Source organism: Drosophila mojavensis, unplaced genomic scaffold (assembly GCF_018153725.1).
Source record: "Drosophila mojavensis isolate 15081-1352.22 unplaced genomic scaffold, ASM1815372v1 contig_81, whole genome shotgun sequence".
Lineage (NCBI taxonomy): Eukaryota > Metazoa > Arthropoda > Insecta > Diptera > Drosophilidae > Drosophila > Drosophila mojavensis.
The window spans coordinates 2,603,218-2,615,284 of record NW_025318907.1 but is presented as its reverse complement, the minus strand read 5'-3'; the positions used below and the strand labels follow the sequence as shown (position 1 = coordinate 2,615,284).

Genomic DNA, 12,067 nt, shown 5'->3' with positions numbered 1-12,067 from the left:
TGATCAGAAAGCATATATCTATATAAAATAGTACAATATTTAAATAAACACTCCTGATCTTTAAATGGTGAGGTAAGTTGACTTTTAAAAATAATTCAAATTGAGCCGCTTTTATTGTTTGACTGTAAGTAGTTGACACTGCTTACGTTACGTGAACTGCTTAAGTATACACTGCTTGCTAGGCAAAAACAGCTGCTTGTCTCATGATTGAAAAACTTTGCATAGGCAGCTATGCCCTGTTAAAAGCTCTTTGCTATACCAATTCAATATTTTTAAAAATGGTTAGCGCCAATTAAAAAGCTTGCATCGATTGCATATAAAGGCAATATTTTGTGCGCAGTTAAGATTAAAAATAATAGAATTTCAATTTCACCAGCGGTAAGTCCCCTCTCGTAATTTGTGTTGGCCTAAGCAGAACGTTTGAAAAGATAAGCGGAAAATGAACAAAATTCTTTAGTACCAACTTGACCAATTGGCCTCAATGCTTGTATTGGCGGTCATCGAATTGCCAACTGGTGCAAAATAAAAAAAATGCTTAAAAGCCGATAAGATAATGAGCTTGCATGTATTGGGCTTACTGTACTACGCCTAGGAAATATGAAACTAATAAAAAGTTGGACTAACTTACCTCAAAGTATTTTCGATTTGTTAAACAGGTTTTTCTTTATTTAAGGTATTTTCGTGGAAACACGCCTGAGAACAGCTGATGAAACTAATGAAATTTTTGAAATATTTACGTTTTCACTTTGACATTACAGAAAATAATAGCTTGCTTTGAGAATTTTCTCAGGTAACAACAACAACAACGAGAAGAAGATGAAGGAGAAGAAGCGGTGACAATCATTTTACCAGTAGATCTTAAGACGGAAGCCATTGTATTTGACGGCCTAGACTAATTAAGAATTTATGCCGCCTGCATGTATGTAAATAAAAAGCGAAATAATAAAAGCGCAGCAACAAAAAGAACTATGACAATAATTTGCTGTAGAAAATGCGGCGAACTCACCGATACAACTACAAGCAATAACAAAAACAACAGCACAGCAAAGTCAAGCACGCACACACCCACAGACACGGTCACAGCTGCTAAATTGTGTGAGAGTGTGCAATCTAAATAATAATGACAGAACACAATAAGCAACAACAACAAATTATAACTAAAACGGCGGAGTCGGCGCAGCAAAAGCAACGCCAACAACTGAAGCAAACAGTTAGCAGTCGACAGCGACAACAACAATAACAACAGCAAGAGCGTCGCTACAAAGAGAAAGAGGAAGATTCAGCACACTGCACTGTGGGACGAATCCTGCGAAATTTCCAAAATGGATGAGGTGTATGAAGATGCCGATATTATAGAATTGGAAATTGTATTTATTAATTATATTTAATATTCGAAGTGAAAATAAGTGTATCAATAATCATTTAAGCTACAATGAAATTATTAATAATTAATAAATATTATTAATAATTATACTAAGAATAATGTAGAGCAATCGTTCAATTCGATAAACAAATTTCTTAACTGTTAAAATATCTCTAATTACGGAGCTGTAAATCTGTGTTTCAACCTTCAGTTTAAATTTGCCAATTTGTCTATTGGCCCACTGTGACGTGAGAGTCGCCGACGCCGACGGCGACGGCGCACTTGCTGCAATGCGCGAATTCCGGATCAGTGCCAATTCAAATGCGCAGGTGAGCTGAACGTTTCGCTGCCGTCGCTCAGCCGTTCGTCGTTCGTTTATTTGAAAACAGTTCGTCATCGTCTGTCTCTGTCGTGTCTGCGCAAAACAGTTAACAGTAACACCAACAACCGCGACGACTCTGCCGTCAGCGTCTGTTAGTGTGTGTGTGTGTGAGAGAGTGCGCGCTTTCAGTGTGTGCGTGCGTGTGCGAATTGCGTATACGTCGTGTGCGCTGCGGCTCATGAACTTGTAGAACTTTTCAACTGATTTTCGAACAGACTTAATGAGTTGTTGCATTGCAATTGAGGCTGACCTTAAAGGTGGCATAACCTTTAGTGGCTGCCGAACAATGTAAGTGCCGAAATTGGCAAGAGAACAAGACTTACACGTATTTATGTACATATATGCTCATATACCAAAGCACGAAAACGCTTGGAAAGCCCCAGCAAGAAAACTAACAACAAAAAATAAAAATGACCTATGCACGCTTACAGCTAGCTAATTGCTTAATTAACACGTGCACACAAATTATAAAAAAAGAAAACATAAAAAATAAATAAATAATAAAAAAAACATGATCCGAAATAGTAAAGCAAAACGCTTTTACATAGCGCTTTTGTTTTGTTTTTGTATTTATTGCTGTCAAACAGCAGTTGTCATATATATCTCTCTTCCTCGCATACATTCTCATATACATTATTTCTCGCTCTCTCTCTCTCTCTCTCTCGGGCTCTGTTTTTGTGTGGGTTTTTTGTTCACTTTATTGCTACATTTATTTGTTCGCATTTTAGTAGCGTATTTAACAAAATTTTGTAGGATCTCGCGTGTGCCTTTACGTACTGCCTCGTATCAGTTGCGGTTATTGTCAGTTTTTTTTTTTTTTTTTTTTTTTTTTTGTTATTTTTCAGCAGCTCGTTATTTGCCTAACTTATCGAGCAGCGATACACACAACGACAGTAAAATATAAAATATAAATAAAAACAATAATTAAAACATGAAAAAAGCCAGAGAATTAGCTTCAAAATGCACGATGGGAAACATCTGTACAAAGCTGGTTTAAACGGAACTTCATAAAAATATCAGTTATAAGTTAATCGATCGGAGTCAGGAAACTATTCGTTTTTAGCATATTATGTCATAAAGCATCTGCTTCCTAATAAATAGTCTTTTTATTCAGGGCTGAAAGATTCCAAGTATTCAAAATACATATACCTATTGATCACATTTTACTAAATTGTCGGCTAGTATGGAAATCTGAGCGCTAACAACTAAAAAAACTCCCTTTTTTATCTACATAATACAATCGTATCAGGCATTTGTTTTTATGATTATATTGCAGTTTATTTCTATGCCGGAAATTCGTAGAAAAGGCTTTTAAAACCCCAATCGATAGATTAGAGACAGAGATAGCGAATTGTTGGTTTTTGTACTTGCAGCAAGAGCCATAAAAACACATAATGTTAAACACAATGAATTGGTCGTAACCTGTTTGAAGTCTCAGATGCGATTAGTCTCTATAAATAGCAGATCGAGTAACCTCAGGCGGATCGGCAGCGCTATTACTGCTGAGCTTACCTGTAAAACAATTCCGTTTGCCGCTTATCAGAGAGAACTCTACTTTGTATTTTTGTTTATTATATTCATTTCAATTTGTAAAGGATGTGACTCAGTGCTCATACAATAGCAAAACTATATGATAGTTTGTGTAAAAATTAAATTTTTTGTCACATAGACCGCCCTAAACTTTATTCTTCTTATATATAGATTGAATGCGCATTTACAGAATTAGAAATAAATATCAAAGTAGTCATAAAAGAATTCTCATTAAATTCCTATAGATATCCGACTTCCCCACTTTTATATAATTTGATTGGGAGTGCTAATGCCCTTAATTTTTGCTTTTAAGCAGTCAATGGCAAACAAAGACTCATGAGTTCATTAGATGACAAGATGTATTCAAGTACTTAAGCCTTAAGTGCATTCGAATTGCTGTGCAAATTGGCAACAACGCATTGAAGAGTGGCAGCAGCGCGTGTTCTGAATCGCAGGCAAACGCATTAAAATAATTAAATCTTATTGTGTGGTTTACTTCTCTTTTCGGGGTTGTAGAAACTGAAGTCATTAAAATCTCACCTGTTGCGACAACAAAGCCGCTGGGCTTATGCCCTTATACAATACCAAATGATATATGGACTTTTGCTACTTTACCCATTCCAGTGGGCTTTACCTTAGAAATTCCCAGCGAGCCCGAATGCAATTGAAAATTCTAATGATTGCTCGAAAATATGGCGGCAACTATATAAAAGATAATTTCTTATCGACGGCATTGGTTGATAAGAGCTCAGGGCCTTCTACGTACACGGTGTGTGTGTGTGCGCATCGTTTTGTCGAAAAATGTTGTGGCCACAGCAAGTCAAGTGCACAGCACAGCTATCTAACTGGGTTAACAAATCAAATGCCAACAACAACTGACAACACTCCCACCACCAACACCACCACCCCCACTGCCCTCGCTGGATAACCAAAGCCAATGTCATCTGGGTTCGTAGCTGTTTATTCGCATGAATCAAAAATAATTGCTACACGCAATAAAAAATGTTTATGGGTCAATTATGGTCAATATAATTGGGTTGGAGCATACTAACCGACGTCTTCGAATTTTTATGGGATAAAACCGAAAATTTGAGAACTGAAAAAGAAGAGAAGAGAATATGAGAATATCGTTTATATAATAATTATAATAATATTATTAATTTGATTAATAATTGGCATTGTAGCATCATCAGACATCATATAGAATGACATAAAATAGTACTACAAATTTTTAAAAATTTATTTAAATCCCCTGAATTACACATCTCACCTCAACCCATCTCACTCACCTTTAAAATGTTCGATCTCAATTATTTGTTGTGGTTTCTGGCTCCTGTCCATCGACACTGCGTTTATCGCTGTTTAGGCCGCAAATGGAGCAAACGCTTTTTTCCTTGCGCAACAGGTGCTTGTCCAGAAAGTGGGTGTTCTTGCGCCTGTCCTGGGTGCTAATAAAGTCCAAGGCGCTGCAAGCGGAGCATGATGAGGTGCGAGACTTGATGCGGCTGCAATTGTCAACCAGTGAGCGACTGCGCGTGGAGTCGCCCTGGCCCTGGCCCTGGGCCTTGTTCTCGGGAGTCGGATGTGTTTGCATAGTGGTCTCTACGCTGGCGCTGGCCGACGTCGATTTGTTGTTGGTTGAGTTTTTTGCATTCGCCTTGTTATGCACGTCAATGTTGAGCTTATAAATTTGGCCTTGACGATCCACGAAGCCGAGGCGCAAGCTCTCCTCCAGCGCACGGTCCACTTCCTTCTGCAGCTGGGGCAGATCATTGAAGCGGATATTTTGTTGCTTGGCCACCTGAATGATGATGTCCTCCTTGGTTCCGGGGCCAGAGAGCGCCAAGAACGCGCCACATATATTCAAGCGTTTCATAATTTCAATTTCAAATCAAATCTAAAACAGCAAATTTACGCCTTTTCTATATATATTCGGGAAAAAAAACTTAAACTTTTTTGACAAGTTTTGGCTAATACTATTTGGACTCCTATTGTAACGAATGAATGAAAATTTCTGATAACTAAAAATTCTTAGACTACTTTTGCAAAAATTCGATAGAAAACTTTTCCTAGGCTGAGCTGACTTCGACCCAAGAATTCGAATTACTTTGACATAAATCGCACCAGCTGCTTCAAATATTCATTCACGACGCTCAATAATAGGCATTCTTAAAGGCAGTTGTTTCTGTTGTTTACCAGTGTATTACATATCACATATATATTTATATATTTCAATTACACATGTGCAACCCGGTCGTACCTAAATATTTTAGCCTACCTTTGTTGCGGTTTCTGACTTTGTTGCTGTATAAAGTCTATGTGTATTTCGTTTTTGTTGGCCCAGTCTAAACGTCACACATAATTAACTACAGCAGATCGTGTGTGTGTTTGTAACTACATATGTGACTGGCTGGCGAACCTCTGATCGCTTGACGTCATTCGCCATGTAAATAAATTATATATTTCACTTTTAGCTAGTGCTCTCTGTTGACATATTTTAAGCAAATATTTGTGAGATTAACGGGCAACTTAAGCGAGTTAAGCACTAGAAAGCCCATGTAGTAATGCCAGAAAAAAGCTATTTTATATATATTATTGTTTTATGGTGTATGGCTTTATCTTTACCTGGAATTGCAAATCACTTGTGCACACACATCTGGCGACACGCTAGAGTTGGTAGGAAGTTGTGGAAAAGGCGATTACTTTTTCCTACAATTTAGCCCAACGACATGAAAATCGATAACGAAATGCATATGTTATCGATCAAAGAAGTATATCTGAAAGTTTTTTATCGAATTATTAAACATATATCGAATTATTATACATATATTGATATTAGTATTGATATTTTTTTGAGTGTAATAACGATTTTTACATAACTAGTATGTAGATGGAAAGATATCGATTGTTATTGACTATCGTTAAATCGATATTGATTGTCTGAAATTTACCCAATACAAAGTTCACATCGATAAAAATCGATAACGATTGGCAGAGACTTTGTCACCGATAAATATCGATACCTATTTTGGCAATAAATCTAGATAGGATTATATATAATTATAAGAATTCTACAAGAATCTAAATCAATATTTCAGACATTTATTTTGGTAGCACATTTTGTTCATGCAAGCATCATCCCAACTAATTCTAATTATATATAATGATCTTTAATGGGCGAAAATTAAATTTAGATATATGGTTTGCTCTCGCCTAATTTGAAATTATTTTGCGCTTTATGTATTATTTTATTATTATAATAGCCTTTCGTATATGTTTATCGTGTGTGTAGGAATGTTTGTGTGCTTTTGGACACATGCATGTATTTTTGTTCATACTGTGCGATAAAATGCTTTAATCAAAAAATTTGCTTAAATTCTTAAATGTTTCTTGTTCTTTTTTTGCAGCTGTTGACAGCCAACGCACGAGATACGAATACGTGTTTCGTAAACGCCAACAAACAAAACCAGATAAAGAATTGTGTGTATGTAATGTGTATTTGGATACACTAGAGCTGCAATATTAAAATTGACTCAAGCTGGGACAAGTGGAATTGAGACGCATTTCAAGAACGCAATAAACAACAAAACAAAGCGTGTAAAATTTGTGAAACCCAAAAAAAAAAAAGAAAGAGACTGTGAATACGATATAATTACATAGAGAGTGAGAGTGAGAGACTCAACGCCTAATTAGTGGCGTGAGCGAGTGTTGAGAGAGAGTGAGAGGTAGCTCGATAAGTACTATCAGGCCTACCTAGGTGTGTACCGCCTACCCCACTCCCACGATCACTCGCAGCACAATGGCCGACGAAGATCTCAGCCCGCTGCCGTTTCGGCGAGAGCGTAACTTGAGCAATCGGAACTTCAACAAGCGCAACTCGCGTCGCCGCAGCGGCCAGCCATCGGAGCTGGAGCGCCACAGTAGTGCACTGGACGGGCATTGCGGCGGACGACGCGACAGCAACGCGAGCAGCAGTTCGAGTTCCTTTCAGCTCTCCTACTCGGTCAACTCGGATACGGAGAGCGCGTTCAATCGACGCTCCATACTGAAAATGCGCGCGGCCAGCGATGACACGGCAGAGCCGCGCGCGGATACCACGCCACAGACACCCACGACGCCGGATCCGGCATTCCTGGATGTGCGGCAGAAGGTGCAGCGCTTCGAGACGCTGAAGACCACAATTAGCTACTTGCGGCAAGATCGCCTTAGCCTGAAGCTGCTCGAGAATCGTCGCCATCCCAGCTTCTCGCAGTACACAGATCAGGTTCAAATTCGAACTCCACCCCCGCCGCGACGTGTTGCTCTGCCAGGTCTCAGCTCCCGCACCGATTCCGTATCCAGCAACCATCTCAGCATTGATGAGGTGCGCTCCGAGGACGAGGTCGATCAGATCTCAGACTTTGAAGCGGATCCTCAGGAGGCGGTCGAGTACGTGCTCAGCGAGAGCAGCTCCGCTGTGCTGCCCGCCAGCTGCACAGATGCGGATGAAGTGAAGACCCAAGCGGTGCAGCGTTCCATAAGCGCGGATCCCACCAAGCTGCGCACTGACAAAGATTTCCCAAGGTATGTTCCACAGTGTTTGGCTAACAGATATTATTTAGTATATCTTATCAGTTCGTGTCGTTTGTTATAAAAAACACATATAAATTAGCCGCGTTCTTGTTTGTTTATAGCTAGTCATTTATCAATATCCAAATTAAGTTGTTTCTCTTTTGTTATTTATACTCGTATACTCGTTTGTAGTGTGAAAAGAGCATATTGGTTTTCTATAGGTTTCTTCGAGACTTGAAATTACGAGTGTGTCTAGTCTTACTCTTGTCTGCACAATCCTATAAAGTGTTACATATGGTTGGCCTCTACAGATACGCCTATCTCTTAAGTGGGCGCTTCCTAAACTATCGATTCTTGAGTGAATTTGAGCAAGTATTATGCACATAGAGAAACGTTAATACTTCTCATATGTCTTCGTTTTACAACACTAGATTATATATTAAACAAACTGCTGCGAGTTCTTTATCAAATTTTAGCTTTGAGATAACGCAGAGAAATTGTCTTATCAGTTTGTTATTCTGGCAGTTATACAACACTGTTTATGTGTTGCTAAACTTGGGCTTGCCTTAGTTATATCACTAACCAACTAACTATCTCTGGTTAGTGGTTATACTCTCACATATTCAACTCACGAAAGATGGGCTATAGATTAATATTTGCCGAGCTATTCTCGATCATTGCGTTCAGCTGATATTTGAAAATCAGTTTGAGAACCTTTTCCAATGTAAATTATACTCCCCATATTTGCTTACTTCTGATATATGTGACAAATTGTGGAGCATCACACCTGTTTGGCTTTGCTTATTGATTGCTTGGTCATCAGGTGGTTCATTTTAGTAATTTGCAAAGTCGTAAGTCCAATTAAGTGACTTGGCCATAGCGATTCACTGGTATTTATCGCCTTGTTAATGCCGAACTTAATTGGCAAGTGTCTGGAGTTTAAATTACGTTTGTGTTTGGCTTTGGAACCGGTCGCAACTCGGTTGGCGTCAGCTGTCAACAACAAAAATCTAGAAACAATTTAAACTTGATTAGAAAATGTACCGAAATTTGTAAAATGTATCTGCCGAGCTCAAGTGTTACATATCAGCTTCAGCTAAAATATGAGTGGCTCAGATCCCAACGATGGGCCAAGCGGCAGCAAGCCGAGCAAAGAGGTTCAGACTGGCAAAAGCGTGCTCCACGTGAGAATCGCGGACGAGAGACCCAGCAATGAGGCAGAAATCACGGAGGAGCCCCCTAGTCCTCCGCCCCTGATGGTGACTACGGGCATGAATACGGATGAAAATAAGCGCGGCGTTACAATAGTCACGGACACCGATGCAGTCAATAGCGATGCTGACAGTGTCCATTCTTGGCCTGGCAGACGAAGACCTGTGACCAATTCCACAATATCTATGACCAGCCTAAGACAGATAAATTCGGAAAGCTATATGGGCAGTGACTCGCACATTGACTACAGATCCACTCATCCCCCTCTCCACCAACCAATTTCTACCCCCTATAAGCCGGAGCGCCTTGTCGACGGGGTAGGTACTCAACTCCGTCATTGTCGCATCGGTGTTACTTTCTAGCTTTGCAGTCTGTGTGTCTTCCGTCTTCCAGCTGATTGGCTTCGTACTCACCGGCGTGTCCATGTTGTTGGTGATCATGTTCTCCTGGTTCCTAATCTCGCAGCTCGACTTTTTCGTCGAGTGCTTGCGAAAGCTGTCGGTGGCCGTGCACAGTATCTTCGGTGGGCTAAATGTATTTCAGGGCACTGATGATCAGAAGAAGCATGTACCAAAGGTGAGGCTACCCTCTCGCTATTTACTCTCGCCGCTTGTAGTTGTCGCCGCTGTAGTTCCCCGCACTGAATCATTTGGCAAACAATGTATTATAATTTAAATCCCTGTGTCCCATGGGCTCTTCCCATGGAACGGGTGGCGCTTATCAGTTGGCACTCAGACGGCAAGTGATTCATTCAGCGACGCCGCGCCTGGCTGTGTCTTATCGCAGCGTAATTTGTTCTTCTTCCTCTTGTCACTATTGTTTTCGTAACGCACTTGGTTCCAAGTTTTATGATAAATTCTATTAAAAGATTGCCGTGTTTGACCTCTTCGCTGTTCTCTTATCGCACACAGAAATTTTCGTTCCACACCAAGGAGGAAGACTGAAATTATTGGCACAACCAACCATCATCTGGTTAATAAATTTCATTCCGTCTATCAGCCCAAAGAGGAGTAAGTGCAACATAAATATACAGTTGAACTAAGTCTAATTTTTGCTTTCTCAATTCTTTAGAGAGGATGAGACTGAAATCGAGCTGCGTGATAAGAGCGACAAGTGTGTGCACCCCATACTCGAGGAGCTTATTCATACGGAGGAGGCCTATGTGAAGAATCTGTTTACGGGCCTGGACAACTATGGCAATATCTTCCAACGCAAGGATCTGCCCCTGGGTCTGCGGGGCAAGAAGTACGATCTCTTTGGCAACATTGAGCAAATCGCTGAGTTCCATCGCGATGAGTTCTTGCCCATGCTGCAGCGAAATCGTCGCGATCTGAAACGACTCTTTGACGAGTTCTTAGAGTTTTTGGATGTAAGTTGCGCCGTTCTGATGCTCATAAAATTGTAAATAAATATAAATTTATATCATTTGATAGCAAAACTATTTCTATGGCTATGTGATCTTCACGATGAACAAGCAGAAATCCTTAAAGCTGTGCGATCTCTATAAGAACTATTTTACGGTAGGCAATATCTACTCCCTTAACTGTTAACTGGAAAGTACGATCAAGGTATATTTTTCTTATAGAGCATACGTCTGGAGCGCGATGATAAGCTGGGCATCAATAGCTTCCTGGTGCAGCCTATACAGCGCATGGCGCGTTATCCCTTGCTCCTGACGCAGTTCATCAATGTAAGTATAGCCTAGAAATGCATCAACTGTTTACTAATTTGTATGTTATATATGCCACAGACATTCTTTAAGAATCGTGATATCGTGATGAAGCCACTGATTGAGTCCTGCTGTCGTCTAGAGAAGCGTCTGCGCACCCTGCTGATCACCACCAACGAATCGGAGATCATCAATGATATTGTGGACTGCAATGAGGTGGGTTAGCCCCCTTGAATTAGGATATGTAATCGTCTCTAACTAATATTCTTTGCAGTTTAATGTGTATTACCAAGGCAAGTTCCGTAAGGTGAGCGAGTTTCACGTGACTGATCACAAGCTGAAGCGCAGCTATCGTGCCAAGGTCTTCATATTCGACAAGTGCATCATCTACACGGAGATCAAGGGCAAGCACTTGGTATTCCACGGTCGATATCCTTGCGAGCATATCGGCATAGCGGCCAAAACCAAATCCTTCACACTCTTCTATGAGCGACGCAAGCAGCAGGAGTGCGAATTTAGCGCAGATCCCGCACAGATTCAGCTCTGGCTGGATCTCATCCGCGACATGATCAACAACTACGCCAACGAGGAGCGGCAGAAGCTGCATGATCGCTACTGTCGTGAAAACGATCATCTGCATCGCAAGGCGCCCAGTCTATCGCTCTATCGTGACTCGAATCGCTTCAGTTCGGACAGCGGCATTGGCAACATCTGGGTAATGCCCAAGCCGGAGGAGGAGGCGACCAGCAATCGCACCACCTGGTACGCAGCCTCCTAAGTTGCCCAGCGAGGGACTTTCGCCCCACTGAACTGGTATCCAAAAGACAGACCATGAGGGTGCTCATGTGTCCTTGGCCAGGTCGCCTCAGTCGGAGCTGTACAGCTGGCTGGACCGGAATGAGCCTGTGCAATTAGTCAACTGCTTATAGGAGTTGACACATGTTTATTATTATTATATACTAAATTTGTTATGACTAGTTACTTTCCCAAAACCAAAAAAATGGAAAAAAAAAAAAACAAAAAATTTAAGAAAAAGCTGTTTAAGTCTAAGGCTAAAACACCAAATATTGCCAATTAAGTTAATTGTAATATTTAAAACAAAAAATTATATAATTATTGTTATATTTATATTCTATTCGATGTTGTCACAAGTAAACTAAATTGTTGTTAACACATAAATTGTGCTTTTATTTTATTTAACATAACTATTTAACATTAACAGCTCAGAACAGGCTTAGCCTGAGGGAAATTATCTGTAGGTAAATAAATTTACCAAAGGCTTTGATTATAGAACTCAATGTGTGTACTAACTGACCTGCCCAGGGTATTAAAACCCTTAAACTAGATGACGCTTAAATTG

At 40.2% G+C, this 12,067-nt stretch overlaps 3 protein-coding genes across 3 annotated transcripts; 2 read left to right on the top strand and 1 right to left on the bottom strand.

The window, feature by feature from the left end:
- The first annotated feature begins 1,680 nt into the window (after positions 1-1,680).
- Positions 1,681-11,886, top strand: LOC6580534 (myosin-M heavy chain). Its single transcript, XM_002006329.4, has 8 exons — positions 1,681-2,033; positions 6,683-7,838; positions 9,950-10,048; positions 10,110-10,407; positions 10,472-10,558; positions 10,624-10,728; positions 10,789-10,923; positions 10,982-11,886. The coding sequence occupies exons 2-8, from the start codon at positions 7,075-7,077 to the stop codon at positions 11,483-11,485; spliced, it is 1,992 nt and encodes a 663-aa protein (XP_002006365.2). The 5' UTR covers positions 1,681-2,033; positions 6,683-7,074; the 3' UTR covers positions 11,486-11,886.
- On the bottom strand, positions 4,219-5,337 carry LOC6580535. Its single transcript, XM_002006330.4, has 2 exons — positions 4,565-5,337; positions 4,219-4,371 (listed from the first exon to the last, which is right to left on the bottom strand). The coding sequence occupies exon 1, from the start codon at positions 5,149-5,151 to the stop codon at positions 4,582-4,584; it is 570 nt and encodes a 189-aa protein (XP_002006366.1). The 5' UTR covers positions 5,152-5,337; the 3' UTR covers positions 4,219-4,371; positions 4,565-4,581.
- Positions 8,788-9,524, top strand: LOC26527141. Its single transcript, XM_015164252.3, has 2 exons — positions 8,788-9,355; positions 9,409-9,524. The coding sequence occupies exons 1-2, from the start codon at positions 8,930-8,932 to the stop codon at positions 9,433-9,435; spliced, it is 453 nt and encodes a 150-aa protein (XP_015019738.1). The 5' UTR covers positions 8,788-8,929; the 3' UTR covers positions 9,436-9,524.
- Positions 11,887-12,067: the final 181 nt, after the last annotated feature.